The 26,150-nt window shown below is 37.5% G+C and overlaps 1 protein-coding gene across 2 annotated transcripts in view; it reads right to left on the reverse strand.

The window, feature by feature from the left end:
* The window catches only part of LOC131077984 (uncharacterized), a 49,263-nt gene that overhangs the window by 12,706 nt on the left and 10,407 nt on the right, over positions 1–26,150 (reverse strand). Inside the window, exons 2-5 of one of the 2 annotated variants that reach the window (XM_058015593.2) lie at positions 13,852–13,929; positions 11,683–11,718; positions 11,233–11,597; positions 9,243–9,338 (exon numbers count right to left, since the gene is read on the reverse strand). In XM_058015593.2, the coding sequence (XP_057871576.2) occupies positions 9,243–9,338; positions 11,233–11,597; positions 11,683–11,718; positions 13,852–13,929 (575 nt within the window). The remainder of the gene's footprint in view (positions 1–9,242; positions 9,339–11,232; positions 11,598–11,682; positions 11,719–13,851; positions 13,930–26,150) is intronic. The other variant, XM_058015594.2, reaches the window with a different exon arrangement.

The following is a 26,150-nucleotide window of genomic DNA, read 5'->3' on the forward strand; positions in this document are numbered from 1 at the left end:
ACTTATGTACAAGAAGAGTCCAGCGACACGATGGGATGTAGAGCCAGAGGAGCCTTCACAGATTGATGAGGATGATCCTACCACTTCAGATGCAGGGCTAGTTGGTGTGAGCTTGAGGGACCTTGATCCTCAGGAGTCTAGCAGTTCCAGTGAGGAGGAGTTCGCAGATGATTAGAGGCCTCCATTAGCTACAGTTTGAGTTTTCACTTTTCAGTTTTGTCATTTTGTATTTGACTCGTCTCTTTTGTAATGCTATTGCTACACGTATTTGTATTTGGCTACTCATTGTAATGATGAATCATGTAATCATCTTTATTATTATAGACTTTGCAATGGCATCAGATATTCATATTTTTCGTTTTCCTTTTTCGATATTCATATGATAGAAATGAGAAATCTCCAATTTGACAATTTCATTTGTCAAATTTTATTTACTTTTAGCAATTAGTTACGTATCACTAATCTAAGTAATCTTGGTATTTCCTATAGTTTCATTTGAAATCTAATTCTTATACTGTTATACTGTTATACATCTTTTCAAAACTAGTTTTTCAAGTACTATATGTATATATATGAGCACCACCACCCCGCCACCCCCCCGCCGCCATCCCCAAATTTAGGCCCTTGGTCCCCCCGTCCCGGAAACGCGTCCCCCTCGTCCCCCCGTCCCCAACGCCCGTGGAACACTGGTTATTATATTTGTCACACTGTTTCTGATGCTTTGAACCTGGAGGTTGATTTTAAAAAGCTTAACCTTCAACACTATGCAACTCGACCTAATTTCGACAACAAAGGTTATGCTCAGGCACATTTAGCTCTTAAAGAGGGCTTCTCTCATGTTTCACAACTTGAAGATTTTTGGGAGGATTGCGGAGATGAATTTGATGTGAGAACATTTTCCAGGTTTATAGTGGATCAAATTATTACTTTTCAGCTCAGAATGAATGTAACAGGGGTTGTAGATAATGGTGAAGATTTAATTGATCCACAGTATGCAGAGAAAGTACAGGGTTCCCCAATCCCTGAGGTAGAATGGGATAAGGAGGAAGATCAGATTCAAATGAGAACTTTCCCTGTTATCCGCAGAACTGAGCAGTGGTTACGAAAGCAAAGATTGGGAAAACCGGTAATCGAAGATTCTCCTATTCAAAAAGTTGTCTAATAAATCTGTTAAAACTTGTGTTGCATATGGTGCCAAGGTTAACTTGAGGCAGATACTGTCAAAGGTTCAAAGAAATCCCTTGTTAGCCAGCTTCCAACTCGTGTTACCAAATCAAGGACCAAAAACAAGGGCATAAAGTTGCTAGAAAGTACAGTAGTGGTTGATTTGGAAGGGTCTCCTGAAGCTGAGGATAAAATTGCAGAACAAAACATTGAGATACCCACAATGGAAGTTGGAAATACTAAAGAGCCTGAAAAAGAAGAAGAAGGCACTGAAGGTTCATTGATCTTAGCTAATATAAGTGTTGAGCAATCCCAAGCAAAGAAGGATGCAGGTTCCAGTACTCCTCATTGGTTAGACACTGCTCTTAGTAGCAAAAAAAGAAATGTGGTTCCTGCCTCGGTTCCCATTGAAGATGTGGTTAGTAAATGCTTAGGTAAAACTCCAAAGTCTAAAAGGCTGAAGACAGTTTCAAAAATAGATTTTGATCAGGATACAGATAATTGGACTGCTGAGATAGCTCGCCCTGTTTCAGATAAGGAAGTAGAAAATCCTTCAGCAAAGGATTTCAGTGTTGAAAGAATTAATTTGGGTGTTCGATCACGTGTGGCGGATGTACACCATTTGGAGGCCTCCACCAAAAGAATAATAAGCAGGACATGGAAGGATGAAAAGGATAAACAGGATCTCAAGGAAACGCTGAGGCATATGGCAGAGTACATAGATGCTATTCATAATCCTAATGCCCAGCCGATTTCACAGTTGCCCATGTCATTTGATCCTAAGTCGCCTGTTAATCAAAAACTTCTAGGTCAAATTCAAAGAAGTAGGATGGTGACAAAGATTTTCTTGGAATGGTTGGAGGGAATCACTCAATCCGGCACGAAATACTTCAAGAATCTGAGCAAGGTGTACGAGAACACCATAACTGTAATGAGAGAGCTTGAGACAGAAATTGCCAATTGGAAGAAGGAAGAAACCAAGTGGAGAGTTGTGGTAGCTCAAATGGTTGATGTACAAAAGTATGGCATCATGAAGTTTCTGTCAGAAAAACCGGTACAGGGCTTGGATGATAATATCCTCTATGTATGCAGGAAAAACATTGAGTGGCGAAATTCTGTAGTAGAACAGGGATGTGAAGAATCTGCTAAACTGTGGGACGAGTTAGCTCAACTCGTTCTATCTATGCAGAATGATTTGAAATGCATTGGAATCAAGTGTCTAAAAGAGGACGGGAAAACGATAGAAAATATGGAAGTCATTACTCAGTCTTTTGAAGGAAATTGGAATCAAGTGTCTAAAAGAGGACGGGAAAACGATAGAAAATATGGAAGTCATTCCTCAGTCTTTTGAAGGAAAAAATAATTATGTTAGAGAAGCAAAGACTCCAACAACAAATGACTTCTCAACTGTGGCGAAGATTGAATCCCTCCTTTTCCTGTGCATAGAACACTTGGGAAGTCATGCAGATATTGTGGCCCAAGTTCGGCGAGATAAGGAAATGTGGCGTCAGAGGATTGCTCACATCGGACTTCCAAACTTTGTTGTTATACAGAACTTTTCAGCCACTCATTTAGATTGGAAACGTGTCACCAGCACGGTGTAGAACCAGCCCGGAGATCCCATTCCGTAGTTGCGATCTCGGTCGTGCAGGCCCTTTGAAGTTGTTTAGTGATGAATTATAGGACAGTTTCAAAAATTAGTTTTTCTGGTTATGTTTTAAAAACTGAATCTTGACTCGGGCAGAGCTATGTAACTCTGTGTCTCCCTAAACTACAATTAGTCAATCTGTGGCTATTTATATGTTTTAAAAAGACTGTGAAGGCCTAAGAATTTTTGGCTTTCAGACTTGATACATTTTATTTTGTAGTTACATAATGTTTCAAAAAGAAATACTCATTTATCTGTGAATGAATGAAAGTGATTATTTTGGAGTCTCAAATCTGTGTTTGATGAAGGAAATTGAATTTCTGTTGGAGTTCATTTCTGTCAAAATAGTCTTTTGTTTCCTTATGGAATGTTATGAACTTAAAAAGGAATTTAGACTGAAAGTTTCTTTTGAATGAGAAGTGCGAAACATAACAAAGTCTATGAGCTTTATCATTTGAGAGCTATATTTTAAAAAATTGCATTTACAGCATAATGATGTGTAGATGTGAAAAATGCCTTCCGTACTTTCTGGTTAAAAGTATATGCGTAGTTTATTTTCTTGTTTTCATTCATTGAAAATCTAAAGATGGAGCTGTACTTCAGAGGGCAACTTTCACTACTTTTCCCAACTGTTTGGTTAATGTTTTGTTCTTTTAAGGGGCAATAGAGTGGTGTTATGTTAGTTTTATCAAAGGACAAATCTGTTAACCAACAATACGTAAAGATTATTCAAGTATCGTCGAAGACCAGCTTTGACATAAAAGAGATTAGTACATCAATGACTCATAAATGTTAGAAGGTTAACAGCAGCGGACTATTATTATGGTTCGGGAAGACAATGATTAGTGAAATGAAAACTAATCGGTGATAAATAGATTGCTAACCAATTATATGATTAAATGTCCGATTAGCATAAAGTGAAGAAGGCGATTATGAATGATCATGGGGTATGTCTTTTGAAACGTAGCCAATCATTCTAATTGTAAGATATAAAATAGGATATTCATTGATAAGGGAAAGGGGGGATGGAATTCACATACCTACAAAAAGAGGAGATACCAGGAACAGCGATCATTTAAATAAAAGCATATAGCGATAATATTGGCTACATATTCATAGCTGTTATTACTTGAAGCTAAAATTACAGGGATTAATTACCCAGTCAATATCATAACAATTATTTATTTACATCAGCACTTTATCTCAGTAGTACATCCATATATCTATAAGTTCGATATCTACCTATATTTGCACACTGATATCGACTATTTTGTGGTGAAGATATATGATTCTACATAGACGTTATTGTGGATTTAAAATAATATCCACTTTATATCAGAATTAGGGTTGGGTAACATACACCATTTTAAGGTGGTCATCACTGAACACTAGAATAGAAAGAAGTCTCACTGCTATTTCAAAATTTAGGCGAAAATCTTAGGACCCCATACAAGGGGACATTACATTAGCAGCCCAGATATAACTCAGACCTATTGAACAGCCATTTAGCAGGGTTTTACTTGGCCTACATTTAGTGCTAGGTTGTTATTGAATGGTTTGGAACCTTTGGAGGCATCCATAGCACAATTGGTGGGAGTTCAGAGGTATTCTACACACTGTTCAGACCTGCAACAGGGATATTTCAGTCCTGCGACCCTCTGTTTCAGATTTCCAAAAACGATACACTCAGTCCTATCATTATGAGTTGAGGTACTTTCATATGGATATCACATTAAATTATTCTATCATTACGAGTTGAGGTACCTTCATATGGATATCACATTAAAATTTTAAATGATTATATCATGCACTGATGTCCCTTTGGGTGTTTGTAATTCAAATATTTTTGTGAACAGCATTAAATGAATGTTTCCTTCATATCTCAGTTTATCTAACAACAGTGAGTTTCATTATTGCAAGTTTATATTGTTGGCTCTTATTATTGAAATAAATTTCAAAAACAATTATGGGTGGTTGTTACAGTAGTATCAGAACTGGCTTTTCCTGACAGCCTGTGTCGTAATCAATTTCTTGCAGCAGAGCATCTACAAGTGACAGAAAAATCAGGTACTACAACAAACATAATAAAAGACAACAATATCAGTTTGCTAATAACCCACAAAATCCAGATATTGATCCTCTTTCAAACACTCAGGAAGTACAAAGGGGTTTGTTTGACAACAGTGACAGTACTGCAGAGTCCACACGCCACAGCCGACCTAGGGACATGGCTGATAGAAAAAAGAGTCAAGCTGGTTCAGTCAGTCCTAATACCAAAGCTGAGAGAAAATTCAATGCCATGCTAGATAAGATGTCTCAAATGCTAGCAAAACTGAATCAGAACATACCACAGGGGTCTCAAACTAATTCAAAGGGGTCATTATAATTTATAAATGGTATCAAAGCACAGTTACTGCCAGCGTGCGAGACAAACGTACTTAATCGCCATACAATTAGGGTTAACTATATTTAAGTGGAGTAAATCAAATAGGCCAACATTGCACTCCTATATGTGTATGCCTTTCAAATGTATGCTTCATGCCTAGCATATATTTATATGGCTTCATGCCCAATGTATATTTATACTTCATGCCTTACGTGGATGCTTCATGCCTTACATGTTTTTATGCTTCATGTCTTGCATGTATCTATGTATATTGCTTCATGCTTTATGTGTTGATGTTTGTAGCTAGGTCGGATTCCTTCTAGGGCCAACCTAGCCTATGGGTGACTAATTGGCCTATCGGCCTTAGTCACATTGATATACAAATTAAAGTGTAACTTGTAAATTGAGCTGGCCCCATAATGAGCGATGGAACTTGTGAATAGGACCTACCCTATAATATGCAAATGTAACTTGTGAATAGGACCTACCCTATAATATGCAAATGTAACTTGTAAATGTGAATAGGGCTGACCCTATATCAAGCGATGTAACTTGTAATTGGTCCGACCCTATATTTGGGGGCCAAAATAAGATCATGTTATTGTTATTTGTGAAGCTGACCTAAGGTGTTTAAGGTGGCTAAGTTACATATATAATCAGAGTTCATGCAAGCATCAAATACAATCAGATCACACACATTCAGTCAAGCGAACTATCTCTGCCTAAGATCAGCGAAGTTCTCCAGCAGACTATTAGCGAATCACCCTTCCAAGTGCAGCGAACTATCTTCTTGAGGCAGCGATTCATTCCTAGGAAGAGCGAATTGTATCAGGGGCAGCGAATCACATTCATAGTCAGTGAATTCACTCTTATGCTCTGCAAATGATCTGCATGACAGCAAATAGCAAATCTTGATATTGCAGATAAGTTTATCAAGCTATTCCTTGTGCCCTAGTTTGGAATCTCCATTCTGCTGTTCTGATTTATATGTTGCTTCAAGTGTTGAAGCAAAGTTGTAAAGAGACACACTGATATTGTCTAATATAAACTGAGACCTTGTTGTTGGGTTTTTCACCTCCAAGAGGGAGGTTTTCCCAGGGTACTATTGTGTTCTGAGTGTTTATTGTGTTGATTTTCTGTTATTGCTATCAATCTGATCTAAAGTTTAACACGGTATCAGAGCCGGTTTGAATCGATCATGATCAGACTCTCTGATAGCAACGAAGCACTCTCTCCTACTTCACCTTCAACAAGCAATTTCAGCATTAAAGATGGTGTACGGTTTGAAGGTTGAAGATAGACTTGATGGAGTTTCGAATTTCACTTCGTGGAAGATTTGAATCCTTGTTACTCTTGAGGAAAATGATCTACTTCAGTTTGTAGAAGGAAAAGATCAGCCTGAGCCTGAAGATCAAGAAGAGAAACTCCAATTCAAGAAGAATGTTGTCAAAGCAAAGAAGATCCTGATTGACTCCATGAAGGATCACCTTGTACCTATCATTTTCAAGATGTCTTCAGCCAGAGATGTGTTCAGATTCTTGGAAAGCATGTATGAGATCAACAACACCAGCAAAGCTCTCGCCTTAGGGCAACAACTTCACAATGTAAAAATGGATAAAGATGAATCAGTCATCTCATTCTTTATGAAGATTACTGATTTGAGAAATCAGTTGACCACTATTGGGGACAATATTGTTGACAGAAATCTTGTTATTATGGCTCTTAATGGTCTCCCTCAAACTTGGGAACCCTTCATTCAAAGCATCAATGGGAGATCCAAGTTACCCAAATTTGATCACCTTCGAGCTGATTGTATTCAAGAAGAATTGGTAACAAGAGGAATTGGGCGTAACCATTATGATGTGGAAAATCAAGTCCTTGCTACTCATACTAAAATGGAAAGAGGCAAAAGAAGAAAGAGGGATAGAGAGAGAACCAGATTCTGTTTCAAAACCGAAAAAGAAGGATTTATCTCACATTCAATGTTTTAGGTGTGACAAGTATGGCCACATTGCTCAAGATTGCAAATTCAGATCTACTCATCTAGCTTCTTTTGGGGAAATTGACATAGGGACACCTCAAGAGGAGCCAAGGTCTAATGTCAATTCAAAAAGGTTCTTATTCTAAAAGAAGGAAATAACATTTCAGGTTTAGAGGGAGCCTAACATTTCAAGTTCAGAGGGAGCCACATCGTTTTGAAGATTTGGTTAATGCATTCTTCTCTGCGAGAGAAGTTTGAGGTGCAAGCCCTTGTTAGTGCATTCTTCTCTGCGAGAGAAGTTTGAGGACTCCCTTTTTTTTCACGTTTGCCATCACTTAGAATATGCTACAACCCAATTTTAATATCCACACACCCGAACTGGACCAACACGAAATTCTTTTAACCCGTCCTCCTTCCCAAAAAAAAACGCACAAATTGGTTAGCAGAAAATTTTAAATCAGAGAAAGAAACACACACAGAAAATGGTCAGAAGTGGGTCATAAAATGTATCTCCCACCACTCAATTACCACAAAAAAAAGAGACCACAAAGTCTACTATATAAACATCAAGCTGACCAATTAATTTTATTTAACCACCTCTCCAACTCAGCTTATGCCACATCCCACGCAAATACTCCACCATATAATGTATTCAGTTCACCACTTTGTAAGATGCTGCAAACAAATTAATACAGACAACAAAGAGAATGCTCGAAATAGTACCCAAAAGGCGCTGGTTAAAAAAAACACTTGACATATTCGAAAATGATGATCGACTCACTTTGACCCACTCCTCAAAAACATTCAATTACTTTACTAAGTTTGTATGCATGCTCCATACGCTTCTCCTCTGAAAATATTCCTTGTTTTGAAAAACGTTTTTAACTTAATAATATCAATTTGCATTTGATTCCAAAATTAACATTGCTCCATCATTAATAAACTCAGCTCTTCCACTATCGCAATGAAAATTCCACAGATGATGTGTCACTCAAAAATAGACAAGCAGACAGGTGACAAAGACAAGCAGCCAGCTCAAACTAACAACCAAAAAGCTCAAACACGGCCAAGTAGCTCAACCAGACAGCAAGGTAGCTCAACCAAACAACCAATCAGCTCAACCAAGCAACCAAGCGGATCAACCAAACAACCAAGTAGCTCAATCAAGCAAGCAAGTAGCTCAAACAAAGAATTGCTAGACAACCTTGATCATCATCCTTTGACATCAATGACAAAATATCCAACAAGTTCTTCTCATAACTCACTAGGAGTGCTAGATATCATTTTGTGTATTGATTCAATGCATTCCCCATAGCTGAACACCATCTTTTAATATGTCACTTGCAGATTTTGGTGAAGGACTGATTTTACCAGACAAATCACCCTTCTAGGCTGGGAGCCATTCCTTATTTGGCATGTGGGTTTTTGCTGGTCACTTCAATCTGAACCTTTTGCGTGGATTTCTCTGGTTTAAAATTTGTGTTTGATTGATTGTTTGTTCAAAGTCATTTGGGGGAGTTTGGAGAAGATTGATGTTCACTTAAAGGTCTGAAAATAAATTTCTTGGCTTTGCAATCAGGTCTGCAAATTAATTATACAAATCTGATTTCAGCTTAGTGCTTGATGCTGACTGATTTGTTATGGTGATAAATATGGTTCAATGCAATGAATTGTCTATTCTCTTTCAATGCATTGAGAATTCAATGTATGCATCAAAATGGTGAATGAAACTTGAAACACCAAACACTTTCTGCATCTCCATTTTATTCTCACAAAACAAACAAACAAAATCAGGGGTGAACATTTCTTTCCTCTCATACATGCCTTCTTCCAAACATGATACAAACTGAGGCTAGGTTATTTTAATCATGTGCCTAAAATGATTATCTATCCAATTGATTCCCTTCGTTGAATAGAAGCGCAAAAAACAGACATGAATAAATATTACTGCATCCTTAAGAACACAAATAAATTCCATATTAAACTGTAAAAGAAACAAAACCACAGATTACATTTCAATTTCAAATTACAAACTGTGCAAGCAGGACGAGGGAATACATTACCCTAAAATCTGCTTTCCGCAAGACCTCCTTTGTTGCAGTTTGGAATGTATATCGCCTATAGACCTTTTGAACTGCTGGCTTTGTAAGATCAAGATCCTGTAACATTTGTTATATTAATTAAGAAGAAACTGAACATAATCTCCAGTCTTACAATCAAGCTTACAATACCATGAACTAGGCAAGATTTTATAGAACAAAATGAACCAATACAGAAATGCTGAAAATAGTTCCACAATTCAAAGTGAAAAAGGAAGCCAAAATAAAACTCTTTTAGCATGCCACAGGCATTAAAAAGGATGGGAATCCTGTGGGTTCAAGCCTACAATATGTTGAAAAAGTAGCTAGCTCGGATACCTATCTATTGTATTTTAATGTTGTCAATGACAATTAAAATACACATGTATTATCTATTATGTAAATCAAACTTAGGGCTGGGCCCAAATACATGTAACTTGTAATTATGTCTTGCTTGGGCAAGACCTATATATAATGTAACTTGTGGATAGGACAGGCCCTATAAATGTAACTTGTAATTTGGTCTGACCCTAATTGGGTGATGTAACTTGTGGTCCTATATTGAATGTAACTTGTAGATAGGGTAGGCCCAATATGTACTTTCAGCGATTATGTAATTGGGCTGGGCCCAAACTCATGTAGCGTGTGATAAAGGCAATCAAGCAATAACGTCTTAATAGGTCAAGACCTATTTGGACGATATACATAATATTATTATTAAATTAACAAGGCAGGCCAACTTGAGACTTGACACCACAAGTCAAGTATATAAGCAAGTCATTTGCATGGCATAATGAATCAATAACATACAAGGCGAATCATTCTTAAGGCTGTCAACACATGTAATCTGCTCTCCAACATTTGGCGATCTCTCTCTCTCTCTTGTGCGAACTTGCTCCTCATCCATTGTGTGAAGGTTGGCTGTTAGGTGATGCTATCAAGATCTTGCGAAGCTAATGAAGACTTGCCTTGGGCGAATTTGATGCTGATGATAAGGGCTGCAATCTCCATTATCATATAAAGAGGAATTCAGATCTGCTATCTTGCTGGTTGAAGAGCAATCTGAGATAAGCACACTTGCCTTGTAATTGCCTACATTTAAGATAATACATATTGTACTTTGTGGCTGGGTTTTTCACCTCCAAGAGGGAGGTTTTCCCAGGGTATTGGTGTGTCTTGTTTTGTGTTTTTATTGCTGTTACTGTTCTGTTATAACCTGATTATTTAAGATTAACATCTGATTGCTTAAAATTAACACAATAAGATTACCAAGTAGGACGGAAGCTAGTAAGACCTTATTTACATCATTTCCAACATGATCAACAATTTTAATTAACATAAAAAGTTGAAGACTAAAAGTTATTGAAACTCCAAACATTTAAACCCCACTAATATAGATAGAACCTACTGCCGTCCAAGCCAACTGCTATAAACAGGGCCCTTGGACCTACCTACCTAGTGGTGGACCAATTTACCATCTACTAAAGCAGGCAGATCGTTCAACCACTGAGCATATTTCAGATTGATCAACCTTCACCATGAGGAATAGGAATAAGGATACATCCTTACGAAGTTGAGCTTAGAAAATAGGCTGCTCAAGGCATAGTATTTGATTAAAATGGAATCACTCCAAGAAATTAAACCAACGGAGCAGTTGAAATGTTTAAGAAAGTTCAATGTGAGATCTTGAATAGAGCAACAGATTTGACCCTTGAGAGTTTCAAAGAATCCATCACTTAGAGAGGAGCAGGAGCTCAAAGGTCAAAAGGGAGCTAAGAGATTACAATAACTTCTTTCATAACTGACCTGACAAATTCCATAGAACTACAACATGCCTCTTACGTAATCCATACATTTAATGAAACTAGGACATGAGCAAAATATGTGAAAACAATGTAAAAATCTTACTGCCTGTAGAAACATGATTCTTATTAATTGTGTATTACATTCTACTATCAAAAAAAGTATGCATTACCTGTACTTTGTACTGAGTTCCAGGTGAAAAAGTAGAATCAGGCCTAAAGGAGTAGTCGTCATCTGGTCTCACTGCACCATAATCATGTTCTAGAGCAGCCTTTTTCAGTTTATCATCCATCCCATCATTCAGTGTGTCACTGTCGAGACCTATTCGATCACCCTCCCAACCTAAGTCACCACCCCAATCCTCCTTACCAAAGCTAGAGCTCACCTTTCTGCGAGCTTTTTCAATTCTATCTAATTTCTGATAAAAAGAGTTTGGCTGTGAATCATTGTCATTGAATCCTCCAAACAATCGGTGTTCAATATCATCAGCTGACTCAACAGAGAACTGGCTTTCATTGGGAGAAGACCTAGGACCAACTGATAGAAAACATTTAGTTGGAGTCAAACAATTCATCAAGATAATTTATGGTGTGACAAAAGAAAAGCCTAAATGCTAACTCACAACTATGTGAAGCTCCAGTAGGATTAGATCCAGTTCCTGACACACATTAAAGAGAGACGATATATGAAAAAAGAACCATGTGAAAAATTAAAGAGAGACAATATATGATAAAAGACTATTTACCCTATATCGTAACCTTTTTTAAGATTTAAGGAGCTTACAAAACCATCATAGAGCGTTAACGCATTTCTGGGGCAGCAGTCCAAGTGCCATCTTTTGGGGACAGTGAGGGGGATTGCAATATAGATAAAAAAAAATTAAAATATATATATATATAGAGAGAGAGAAAGAGAGAGAGAGAGAGAGAGAGAGACCCAAATTTCTACAAGTTACTGGACAGCGATATAACAGCAGCAACATAGCATGGCACTGTTAAAATGATGTTGGATGATGTCTGCAGAAACCTGAAAAGCCAACTATACTCCAAAAAAAATTGTTTGTCTGCACTTCTCTCACAATTTTATACTGTACAAAACCATGGCCAATGCACTCTTAATCTCCTTTGCAACTGACAACAATAACTTACTCTAATACAATATCAAGAATTTTAAAGTTTGAGAATCTCAAGTTACTGGGTTCTTGGGTTCTAGGACACAGACCCAGACCCATGCCTGTAATATTTTGACTTCTTGTGACAATTTCCATCATAATTACTTCATATGTGCTCTGACTGACAATTTCTTTGAGGCACTGAAATCCTGGTTATGAGAGCATTTGTAATTGGGGATTGTAAGGTAAGTTATACTTCTAATTTAAAGGTGTTTTGTGGCCCAAAATGAGATAAATTATCAAAAAGCGGCATTGTAATAAGTATAAACAAATTAAAATTCAAAGGTTGAAGCACTTGACAGAATCCCTTGTTAGATCTGTTTGAAGTAATGGACAAACGAATATAGATTTTGTTATGTATTGCTTTTATTGTCCACACAACTTTGTAAACTTTCCTGTTAAATTGTGGATGGTTGCCCTGAAGTCGGTGGACGAATGAATTTCTTATTATTATCTATTAAATGATAAAAACTTGTGATAAAGGAGAAGCACTTGTACTCAACCCAAAACCCCATCATTGTCTCTCTTCAAGAATATAATATAGAATTTCTGGTTGTGTGTGTGAGATGCTTGAGTGCTGGTTGGATTGATTTCCCTTGCTGTTAACACTTCAGCAATGGGCAAAGACAAAAAGAAATTTAAAAGAGCTAACCAAGCAATAATTCAATTTCAAGAATCTCTACATGATTATCGAAAGGAGATTAAAAGGTTGAAAGATCAGTTTGTTTAATAATAAACAAAGTTAGCAAAATAAGAAAAGAAAAAAGGAGAGTTCTATAAAATTTTGTGGAAAGTAATACCCAACATATAGGTGAACTAGAGGAAAAAATACAAGCATTGGATAAATATTCTCAAACTTCATGATTAAGGAAGATTAGCTAATAGAATCATTGAAACAAGAGTTGCTTGAGAAAGCAAATGTGATGTTAAATATGCAAAGTAAAAAAATGATATAAAAATGCACCTGTGATACGTGATACTTCTCATGACACCGATGACTCAAGACCTTGACACTTTAACTTGTTTGGTTGATACTACTATTGATGGTGACACACAGGCATCTGTATTCTGCTATGATGCTCCTGATAATGCTGCTAAAAACGATTCCTTATTAATGACGATGATGGCATAGAATTCTTGGAAAAGCACAGAAATTGGTTCTACAAAAATGGGTAAGGAATCAAGAAGACCATAAAGCCAAGAATGAAGCTGAGGAATGAAAACTTTGGTTATGTTGGCATATCAGGTAATATAAACACGAAGTTTGTAATGATGAAACTTATGTAGCTGGCGATTCTTTTATAGAGACTTTGGTTATGTTAATAATTTGCTTCTAATACACATACATGAAACCATGGTCAACAGAAGTAAGATGGTTTTAACCACTGTGGCAAGTCAGGAGATGTGAAGGTTAAATTTTGAGATTTAACCACTTTGTAATTTGAAGAATCAATGTGATTGTACATGTCGGTCAAACCCAAAAATAATAATGAAATAGAATTTCATAAAAAATCAGCATAAAAAGAGCCCTTTCATAATCAAAATAGTGAAATCAAACAGACTGAACTCTATCCCAGAAGAAAAGCCATTTTTTAATTCTGTCATATTTTAAGCACAAACCTGAAACTTTGGATGTGACCCATTCCTTCCAATCTATTTCTGGTTGGTCTGTAGCATTGGTTTTCCCAGCTTTATCTCCTATAACATACAGAGCAATAATTATATTAAACGAAAGTTAGAGATTATCTCTAAATAACAAAAATATCATGAAATAAAATGAAAGCAACCACAAAACTACTTCCCACTACGAGGTTTTGTACTTCAGAAGTTAGGCTTGAACGTGCTAGAATAATTACACATCGACAAGAGTAACAATTAATAGAGCATAATTTAATTAGGCGATTTGTAAATGCAGCAGGGCAAATAAAATTATTTTATTTATGCAATTTGTAAAAGGTTAAGAAAAACAATCTTCAATGCATTGTTAATAGATGTTGACCCTGAAAAATTTGGTTTGCACAAAACTAAAGAAAAAATATATTGAGATTCATATATTATCATGAAGAAGCCAGGGGAACTGTTGTATACGTTGGCAGGACACTGTTTCAGATCAAAGAATTGATTGACAGCAGCATACAGAGAGTCGGAAAAATATCAGGAGGCAGGGATGAGAAGTGCCAACCCTTCAATACCTCAGCATCAATAGTTAAGCATTTTATTATGAAGTTGTCATGGAGAGACACTTATTTATATAAATATATGTCTCTTCATGGCTGGATATAGTGTATATGCCATGTAATTAAGATGGATATTTATGGTTAAGCTGATAGATATGGAATACATAGATGAGAAATGAGAAATGTGATGAAGTCTATGAAAAGACTTCAAGCTGTAATCAAGTCTACTGTATTGACACCTATTCTGAAGATATAACAAGAGAAAAGTTAGCATGTTATATCTACCCTTGTCTCATACTCTGGTTTATGCTGTGTTCCAATCCATGATTGATATAGTATGAACTTTGAAATAATTTGTTTCAGCATAGTTGAGATGGTCAAATCTGATGATATTGTGATTTATTAAGATGATAAATATGATAAAGAAGGGACCTATTTACAAAATTATTAACAGCTAATGTATAAGCACAGGGAATTGGTCTTTCAGTTGACAGTCTGAATCTACAAAGCTGTTTTACCTCTAGACAGCCATATACCTGGTCTAGATTGGCACTGAGTCCCAATCCCAGGCTGGTATGTAGACTGAAATGCCTTCACAACATTGCCCTGCCTCGATATGCCCCAGGTTCCTCCAAGACAATATGCTGAGGTACTTATGTAGATACATTTCAACCTTCGTGAAATGCAAAGATATTTGCATAGGCTAATAATGACAAAGAATGGCAAGATGACATGAAATATTATCATGACACTTGGAGGAGACAATCAAGGTATTTTCAAGCGATTTCATTTGAGTGGGTTAAATACTTAAAAAATGCAGACTTTTAAAACATCTGCCTAATATTAATACTTATATACTAAGTTACTGATTCGGGTATGGGTTCGTGGGTACGGGTATGGATTCGTGGGTACAGCAGCATATATTCCTTGGGTGTGGGTGTGGGTATGGGTACGTCCGACATATATATATTATAATAATTTCATTATATATATGAATTTATAAAAAAATTATTATTTAAAATTAATTAAAAAATTAAAATATTTTATAAAACATTATTGAATACATATACTAAACATTATCCTTTCATTCACAATTGCCTAAACATTATTAAATTCGCCCATATACTATTTAGTAAAATATTTCCCGAACCCACAACATATAATAAATAAGACCAAAATAATGTTATATATAATGCTTTCCAGCAATTTCCCTAACATAGCATACAGTTTTCCAACGATTTCCCGAACATAGCATACAGTTTTCGAGCAAAATTTGTAGCAGATGACTAACGTAGAGGCACCCACATAACCTAGACAATTGACGTGGAGGCACCCACAGAACCCGGGTGCCTGGGACGCACCCGGGATCAACCCAAGTTGGAACCCAAACCACACCGGGACCCATACTGCACCTGGCTCCGATTCCGGGCATCAAGACATGAATCTGATAACTTAGCTTATATATTATTAGATTTTTGCACTATATGTTGCCACAAGCATATGAAGCCTGTTTCTGGTGGAATACTTTCAACTTTCATCCTAATATTCTAGGAAACAATGGAAGGATATATGGTTTTACCATGGTAATCTGTAAAGAAATAGATCACTATGATAATCTATGAAGGAATTTATGGAAGTATATTTCACCATGATAATCTAGAAAAATGAACCATGGGCATGAATTCCAATTTAAATAAACTTGCAGGTGCAAATGAAGCCAATATTTTGACCTGCAAGAACTGGAATCAAAGGTTTCCATGCACCTATTTTACCAAGTCTTTCCCGTTTGCCCAGCGAATTGCACTAATACAATTTTGATCCCAACTTTGGGCCAGGACAGCCTAGGGTTCAATGCCCAGAGTGCCCGAGGTGAACCCACCCATGCAGACCCGCAGCCTGCTAACCCTAAAACTGACTCAAATCACTTTTTTCTAATCTTTTTAATACAAAACAAAAAAACCATAGTTGCACGGAGACCCGTCTCCGACCCCCTGGGATGCATCTTGACATCTCCAAAACACATCCCAGTACCGGAGACCTTGCCTCATATGTCTCCAATTGTAGGAGACTTTCAACTGCAGTCTCCGAAAGACTCTCGCTGTCTCCCATGCAAAAGGTGCTGACTCCCACACAAATAAAACAAAAACCCCTGAAAAATTAAAAGTTAAATGCACCGGAAAGCTGGAAAATAAACACACCACAGAAGAAAAAACATAAGCCAATGCAAGGCAGGAGTCAACGTGAGCTAACAAGACGACAAGTATTTGCCATTCAACTATTTGCAATTCGATGCAAAACTCAAAAGATATTCATATTTTCTATATTCTTCTTCTTGTTCTTTTAATTCCTTTATGTAGACTTTGCGGTATGCACAATGGGGATGAATTCTATTATATCCTTGAGAGTCGGGAATTTTCCTATGATATACATTTTCTTTCTTCATTCTTGTGAGTATATCTATATTCATATTCTTATATATATAATCTATATTCACATTATCATATATATAATCACATATAATAGCAAAAGGATTTGCAGTGTTGAAATATTCAACTTGTTGGTTTGGGCTGTTGCCTTCAATTTCCATATACTGTCTATATTCATAATTAGTTTTACAAATATACACCAATTTTCAGATTTTCTATAAATTATTAATTTTTTTAATAAAAAATTGGCATCTCCAAGTGAGTCTCCTATTTTGAAAAATAGCTGTACTAGTACTGGTACCAGTCTCCAAGTACCCCCGTCTTGGTGCAACCTTGAAAAAAACATCTTGATCTAACTACCCTAACTTTGCCCTAAAGTATGTGCTTTTCACTTCTTTGCCTAAAATCAGTCATTCCTGCCCTCATTTCATTTCACAAATACAAGTGACAAAAACAGTTTTTTCTTTCCAGCTGCCATTTTTAATTCTTGAAGATTGATGGATATTTCTTCAGAGGTGAAAGCTCCAAGAGGGAAAGAACTGCATCTAAAAGAAATTTCTATTAAAGATGAGTTAATCTTGTGATTTTTTCAAGTCTTTCCTTTCCTTTTTAAAAATGTTTTGAATGTTTTTTACTTTTTATAAACCTTTCCTATATAATATAGGGGTTATAATGCCCCCTTTTTTCTCAAGTTAATGAAATGTAGGGTTGTAATGTTTTTTCTATTGTTTTGTTCATTTCTTATTCATAAAAAATGGCTGGTAGTTCTAGTTCATTTGCCCCAATGCCAAAGAGAAAATAGACAAATGTCACCTCTTTGGCAACATACATGCATGATGGGCAACTTCCTAGAGGTGGATTTTTGTTTGCATTGTAACCAATGTGAGAATGAGTATCAGAACTTGTATATTGAGTGAAAGCTAACCTATGCACTATGACCAGCTTTGGAATAAGATTTTGTCTAAAAACAAATAAAAGGATTGCCAAAGCAACAAATAACGGCATACATCAAGAACAAGAGGATGTCAACATTGTAAGTAGCAAAGCAAAAGAATAATTGCATCCTCTATCCAAGAAAGGATTGCACAAACCTCCGAGTACCAATTGACCCACATCCTTTCATTCCAAAATCACCTTCCCAAGTAGACAATGTTCCCTTTTCTTTCTCATAAAAGAGGCCCATTGGATAATTTCCAGAATAAGTCACAAGAGGCTATAGATTAGAGCATTTCTCATTGCATTCATGGAAATGAGCTTCCTTTCAACCTTGTCAAAACACAATATTCGCTGAAAATTGTGACGGCAATTGCTAATGCACCTATTGATTACACTAGTCCTAGGTATGAAGAAGTGTGCCCCATTTTATTGACTAAAGAAAAACCTTCAATAGAAGCAATATTAAGGAAATCAAGGGTACGTGATTTTAAATAGAACTGTCCATCATTTTTTATAGATGGAAGGATTACAAAAATAGACCACTAATTATTGTCATTGTAGTATGGCCTAAAGAAGTGATGTTTTTGAAGGCAGTTGATTGTGAAGGGCAATTTAAGGATGCAAGCTTCATGATCCATTGAGATGGTCGGCCCTTCAAAAGTTCTCCTAGTCATAATGCACAATGCTAAAAATTGTAGGGCAATTAGTTTATTAGTGTGAGGTACATACGAGCATTTTTTTAGCACCATGTGTAGTCCACTCCCTCAACTTAATAATGCAAAAGATTGGCACAAAGATCTAGTAGGTCAAAGGAATCTAGACCGAGGCTAAGGAGATTCAAATGTTTGTAACAAATCATCATATGTCACACGCCATCTTCAAAACTTTCTCCAACTTAAATTGTCAAAAGTAATTTTATTAAAAAAAATTATTATATTTTAAATTTTAAGATGTCTATTTTTTGTTCGTTCTATTTTTCATATTACGTTGTCGAGACTTGAATCCCATCACACACAATCATCTTGAGATGAGCTATGAAGGTGCAAGAGTCATTGAACACCATGGCCATCAACACTCTTTGGAGTGTCTTGGAGGCAACCAAATTCAATGAACTATGTTCTTCTATTTCATTGAGCCTATAATGTCCCCACTTTAAAATACAATTTAATGGTAAATGATAATAGTAAAATTAAAATTAAAATTCAAAATATAAAAGTATATAATTAAATTATAATTAAGTTAATGAATGGTCAAAGACATGAAATGAAAAGTTGTGACTCCCTCAAACAGGTGATATAAAAGGGAGAAGAGGGATAATTTGGGAATCAGAGGTGCAGATCTAATTTAAATAAAAGTGCAGATCTGATTGTGAAAGGTTGTGTCCCTTTCAAAAAGGCAGAAATAATTAAGAGTTGCACTCTTTCAAAGGGTGCTGATGGTGAAAGGGCGTACCTCTTGCCAAAGGGCATACATAGTGAAGAGATGTGACCCCTCCCTCACATTGAGAGATATAAAGGAAAGGAATCCAAGCATCCGAGGAGATCACCATCAATCAGATCAAATCAGAACTGTTATTAAGTTACAGGCAGTAACATCTTTGTTCTTGGTTGGGGATGTGCTTAATATGTATGATCAATATATGAAGCCTGATAATGTTCTTATGCAGAAATCAGTGGTAATATTAATATAGACTGCAATATTGTTGTGACCATTTCACACATCGCCCCATCAGGATGGGGACCCCCTCTTTTTTCTTTTTTTTGGGTTTTGCTTTCCCTTAGCTAGGTTTTTTCTCTGCTTGCTAGGTGTTTTGAGTGAGTTAGTGGTCGCCTGGGCTGGGTAGATTAGGGTTTCTCTCAAAGAGCTCATCCTAGGGTTTCTTTCAAAGCTGAGTATAGCCTGGATTTGGGAAGTCATATGTTGTCTGCCTTGAACCTTAGGGTTATCTTAGAGGGGTCTTACCTTTCAGGAAATTGAAGATGGATAAATTGTGCAAAAGATGATAAATGTCTCAAGTCAGGGTAGGTCAGGAGTGTTGGTTTTCATGCCAAAGTCTTGTCTTCAGTCAGGTCAGAGTCAATTAGGCAGAGCCAGTGGCCAAGGGAAGATTCAGGAGGCGATTTCAAGAATTGATGAGCAAATTGGCAAGGATGTGGAAGGATGTGCACCAAGGGTTGAGTCTAGGGCAAAGTCAAGTTAATTCCAAAGTAAATCAAGCCTAAAATTTGAATTTCGCTCCTAACCCTTCCAAAGGGTCCAGAGCGAAATTCTTGTATGACCCTATTTCTTCACAAAATCTTGAACTAAATGCCAATTTGATGAGCAAATTCACTTGATAATGATTGAGAAGTTATGTCCAAAGCATGAAAAGGAGGAAGGAAGTGAGAAAGGTGCTCAAAATATGAAATTTTGCTCCTGACCCTTCCAAAGGGTCCAGAGCGAAATTCACATTTCCTCTATTTTGCCCCTTGTTATGACTGAATTTGTTGATTTCTAAGCATGATTGGAAGGACATTGATGTGTTCTTGCCTTTGAAATTGAATTGAGGCAATGGAGTAGTCAAAATCAACCCAAAATAGGAATTTCGCTCCTAACCCTTCCAAAGGGTCCAGAGCGAAATCCTCATCTGACCCTCTATTTTTGCCTAGGACATTGGAAAGACCTTGTTTTGAGCTAAGTAAGTGACAAATCAACTTGATGGTGATAAGGAGAGGTGAATTTGATCAAGTTTGAGGGTGAATTGAGACAATGGAGTGTGAAATCAACCTAAGACATGGATTTCGCTTCTGACCCTTCCAAAGGGTCCAGAGCGAAATCCTCCATTTGACCTTCCTTTTTGCCTTGAGACCTAGGTTAGCCTTGTCTAGAGCTAGTTTTGATGGTGGGTTGCCTTGATTGGGGTGGAAGGAAGTTGAATTGATTACATTTTGAGGAAGAATTGGATGAATTAAGTGCAAAATCAACCTGGAAAGAGGATTTCGCTCCTGACCCTTCCAAAGGGTCTAGAGAGAAAATTCTTATAGCTCTCATTTCCTTCCTTGTTTTGGATAGGGGTTGGTTTCTAAGTCTTGTTAGGGGGTGGATTGGTATGTTCTTGCCTTGAAAGGTGGTTGGACACATTAAAAGATGAAGATTTTGACTAAAACATGGATTTCGCTCCTGACCCTTCCAAAGGGTCCAGAGCGAAATCCACTTTTCCTCCACTTTGCTCTTTGATATGACCAAGTTTGTTGACTTCTAAGGCGTGATGGGAAGGCTTTGATGCACATTTATCTTTGAGAGGAGATTTGAGGTGATGAAGTGGTGGAAATCAACCTAGAAGGAGAATTTCGCTCCTAACCCTTCCAAAGGGTCCAGAGCGAAATCCTCAGTTTGACCCCCTATTTTGCCTAAAATGATGAAATGACCTTGTCTTGAGCCAATTTGATGGTAGATTCGCTTAAGTGAGATGAAAGGACCCTGAGTTCGATCAAGTTTGAAGGAGAATTGGATGAAGGAAGTGGGAGACTAACCAAGAATATGGATTTTGCTCCTGACCCTTCCAAAGGGTCCAGAGCGAAAATCCCCATAGACCTCAATTTCTTCCTTGTTCAGACCAAATTCTTAGTTTCTAAGGCATGTTGGGAAGCGTTTGACATGTTTTTTGCCTTAGTGAGTGACTAAAGGTGGAGGAGATGAAGAATTTTAGCTTAAAACTTGAATTTCGCTCCTGACCCTTCCAAAGAGTCCAGAGCAAAATTCTTGAAGACACCCATTTTCTCCTTAGATAAGGTCAAGACCTTTGTTCTTATGGCGTGGATGCAAGGAGAGTGATGTATTTTTACCTTCTAGAGAAGATTGGAGTTGAAAAGATGAAATATCAAGCCTAGAATGGGAATTTCGCTCCTGACCCTTCCAAAGGGTCCAAAGCGAAATTCCCCAAAACCTCTCTTTTCTCTCAATTTTACGCCAAGACAAGTGTGGATCAAGATGAATTGAGATTGGGGATGTCCTTAGGAATGACTTTGAGTTGCTAGTAATCGATGAATTTGAAGGAATTGAGCAAAACCAAGAATTTCGCTCCTGACCCTTCCAAAGGGTCCAAAGCGAAATTCCTAAGATCACCTATTTCCCTTGCAAATCAAGTCAAGCTTTTGGTTTTTATGGCATGGATGGAAGTGAGAAGGTGTGTCCTTGCCTTTTGAAGTTGATTGAGGTTGAAAGAATGAAGAAATGAGCTCAAAACAAGATTTTCGCTCCTGACCCTTCCAAAGGGTCCAAAGCAAATTCCTAAAACCCATCCTATCCTCCAAAATTTGTGCCAAGCCAGGCCTAGACCAAGGTGAGAGAAGCCCTTAGGATTGCCCTTGAATGAATTTTGGCCACCAGAAATGTAGATTTTAGGCTAGGACAAGGATTTCGCTCCTGACCCTTCCAAAGGGTCCAGAGCAAAATCCTAGATAGATCCTGTCCCTAGCCATGATTATGAGCGAATTTTCCCTTTCAGGCCTTTTGGGGATCAAGCAAATGTTGTCAGGTTGAGAAATGGATCCAAATGAGGGAATCAAGGGGAAACAAAGTGAGAAGAATGGAGCTAAGCAAAAGAAGACAAGCAAGGAATGAATGTCACTCCTGACCCTTCCAAAGGGTCCAAAGCGAAATTCTTCAAATCAACTATTTTCTCCTTGTATGAGGCCAAGACTTTGATTCCTAGGGCGTGGTTGAGGATGGAATGATGTTATTTAGCCTTGCAAGATGAATTGAAGTAAAGGAAATGAAGGATCGAGCCTAAAACTTGAATTTCGCTCCTGACCCTTCCAAAGGGTCCAAAGCGAAATTCACAAAATATCATTTTTTATTCAAGTTTGAGCTAGGCCAAGACAGTGGTCAAGGAGGATTGGACTTGGAGATTGCCACAAGCATGCATTTGAGTAGGTGGTGGATGCAAGAAGTGAGGATTTTGAGCTAAGGGAGGAAAATCGCTCCTGACCCTTCCAAAGAGTCCAAGGCGAAATCCTTTGAAATGCCTATTTTTCATGTTGTTTGAGCTAGGCAAAGGCAAGTTGCAAGGTCATGATGACAAGAGCATGAAGTAGTGAAAAATCAAGATTGTGAAGGTATGGAAAGATGAAGCTTCTCACATCATGAACATTCTATTGATTATGAAGACTAAGTGTGCCTTCATCATATTCTGAAGAAACTCTAGCATCTTCTAGGCTTACCTATACCCTCTCGAGAAATTCACAAATCAAACCATATTCAAGACACAATTTCCCCCTCATTTATGAGTTGCTAATCAAGCATCATTTGGGTAGACAATGCAAATCCACCTAAATTAGACACCTATCAAAATGGGTAAATTGATTTTTAAGCCTTAAAAATAAAAATTTATCCTTTGGCGCCCAAGAACATTTTTTTTTAGCTTTTTGCTAAGTCGGCTAGCTTGGAGGAAATTTTATTTTATTTTTTTGTGCATTTATGCAAGTCGGCCTATTGGTAAAATGGTGAAATCGCCATATAAAGGTAAGATGGTTTGAAAGCATCATTCATTCATTTGTATTCTTTCCTATGTGAATTTGAGGAGCAGAATTAGAGGAGCGAATTGCAGCAGGTATAGGCGAATTTCTGATTTAGGAAGGCTGATTAAAGGCTAAATCATCAAGGGCGAACCTGAAGTGCAGATCAAAGACCTTTCGTCCAGCACAAATCTTCATTTTTTTTATCCATCTTTTCAAATTGATAATTGAAAATCAAGGATAAGGTATGTACAATCAGATTTTTGAAAGTATATTGAAGATCTGATTCAAATTTCTATTTGAGGTCAAGTCTTCAATAATCTGGTTTGATTCATAAGTGATCTCAATTTGAAAATTCATAATTTTAAGGATTTATCATTCTATTTTCAAATTGTAATCTAATCATTTCTTTAAATGTTTCAAATCTCCTATCTTGGGTATTATACTTAAACCTAACTTAAGCCTCTTTTTGTAGGTATCAAATGACAACCCCAAAGGCAAGTGGATCCGCTACCCGGCAGGCTCTCATCAAAGAAGATCAAAAGAACGATGATTTGGAAACCAGGATCGTGTCCAAATGGAGCAATATCGGAGACACCAACTTGGGGAACTTCAATGTGAGGAAGTTTCGAGAAGCGCCCTACATCGGCAAGCCATCACCCATAGCCAAGAAGATAATTGAGAGTGGCATAATCAAGGCCGCAGGCTTCCCTCCTGCAGTTAGATGTCACGAGCTAATGGTCAAATGTGCTAAGCACTATGATTCACATTCAAGGACGATCGTAGCCAGGGATGGAACTGCCCTAGCCTATCTTTCAGAAGAAGCTATAAGTGAAGCTTTTCATCTCCCGGAGCCGAGAAATATGATCTACAAGAGCTTGGAAGGAGCTAGGTCCATCTACGAAGATGATCCTGATACCTGTCTGAACTTCATAAATAAGAATGGTTACTCAAGAGTAGGCCTCGCTTGAACAAGATTCCTAATACGCCACACAGAATTGATTTCCAAGAAGAATTCAGGGACTTGATAACCATGCTCAATCGGGTTATAGGTGCCTCTCAGGTCTTTTTCTTCGACAAGTGGATGTTCTTCTTTATTCAAGTGATCGTCCAAGGGAAAGGAATGCTCATTTGGGCTAGAATCATTAGCAACAACCTAGACGTGCGGTTGAGGAGGCTAGTCCCTACTAAATCATTCCACATGAGTTCATATGTCATATATTCCTTAGTAAGAAGTTTTGAGTATGCAGGGCTACCACACAGAGGAGTTGTTGGGAGAGGACCCGGAGAAATAAGAGCATGTGATTCTTATGTTCAACTGCATCATCTACCAAGGAATGACTACAAGCTAGTCAATGACACCTTCACAATGTATATCACTAGGACATTGCAAGGAGAGATTCACCATCGACTGTCTCCGAAGGCACAGGAGCTCGTGAAGAAACATGGTGCATGATTTATTCAATTTCCAAAATTCACCTACATCAGGGTCCATGGATGTCCTTCACCTCCCTACATGTTGCCGAGATATCCTACAAACAGAATAATACTACTGGAAGTGACTAGACAGTTGGCTGCTTATGCTAAAGCATCAAGACATAAGCATGGAAATGGTATCCCCGTACCTATTTTACTGGGAAATTCAATTGAAGTGTGTCCTAATTCTCAAGCCGCAGAAGATGCAGAAAAGGAATTATCTCTGTATTCATTCACATCCTTTGCCTCAAGAAAGAATTTCGATCCTCATGGTCATATGGAAGAGACAGTTGGGAAGAAGTACAAACATGAGTTTCAAGTGGAGGACTTCTGGATGAATGTCCAAGATGATGTAGAGGTGAAAAGAAAGATGCATTCTAGATTACCCTTGGATCTTATTCGGAAATGTAAGGTTTATAGAGTAGATGATCAAGCCCGGGACAGTGGTAGATATCTCCAATCGTCCTATGAGAAGGAAGACAAAGAAGTGAAGATAGATTGGAATGAGCAAGAAGTTGCAGACCTAAGAGCATTGATGGACCCTGTTTTAAATTGCACTCGCAGATGGGTGGACGTACAGCATTAAAAATTGAAGGAGCAGAATATTGCCATGACATTCACCCTAGAAACAAGAACATAAGAAGGAGAAGCAAGTGTGAGTGAGAATACTTCTCATTCCAAAGGGTCGAAGAGAAAAGAAGGACCTGAGAAGAAAGAACCTTCCAAGAAGAAACAAAAGGTGAATCTTGATCGTCCACCGAGTACATCTTCTAGACATAAAAAAGAGATAAGTCAAGGAGAAGATCAAAGAGAGACAGTGTATGAAATTGATGAGTCTATGGAATCCATGGTGCAGAATGATAAACAAGGCAAGGGACGAACACCTCAGCACTCATCAAGTCAATCTCTTCAAGTTGGTGCTAATGAACAACAACAAGAAAAGAATGATGATGAAGCAACATCTCCTTTCAGAGACGATAGACCTCTGCCTAAGGAAATACAGGTAAGCGAAAGAAAGTCTTCCATTCCAGATTGGCTGAAAGAAAGACTGACGAGGGTAGTTGTAGTTGAGGAGGAAGAACAAGTATTTGATTTGGAAAGACTCGTAGGAAATTCCCAAGAAGAGATAGAAAAGAAGAAGGCTACAAAGATGTCAAAGGTAATTAGAGATGATGCAGGATTCAGGAAGATACAGGTAGCCACACCAGTAGTGGACAAGTATGAGGATGAGATTATGGCAGAAGAATATGATTTAGAAACATTTGAGCTTGGTCCACTTACTTTTGAGGTGGCCATGGAAGAAGCAATTGATTCAGTAAGAGCACTTAATGACAAACTCAAAGAAGAAATGGAAAAGAATAAGAAGCTAGAAAGGGAGGTTAGCGCTTGGAGGAATTATTTTAGCCACC

Source organism: Cryptomeria japonica, chromosome 5, assembly GCF_030272615.1.
Source record: "Cryptomeria japonica chromosome 5, Sugi_1.0, whole genome shotgun sequence".
NCBI classification, from domain to species: Eukaryota; Viridiplantae; Streptophyta; class Pinopsida; order Cupressales; family Cupressaceae; genus Cryptomeria; species Cryptomeria japonica.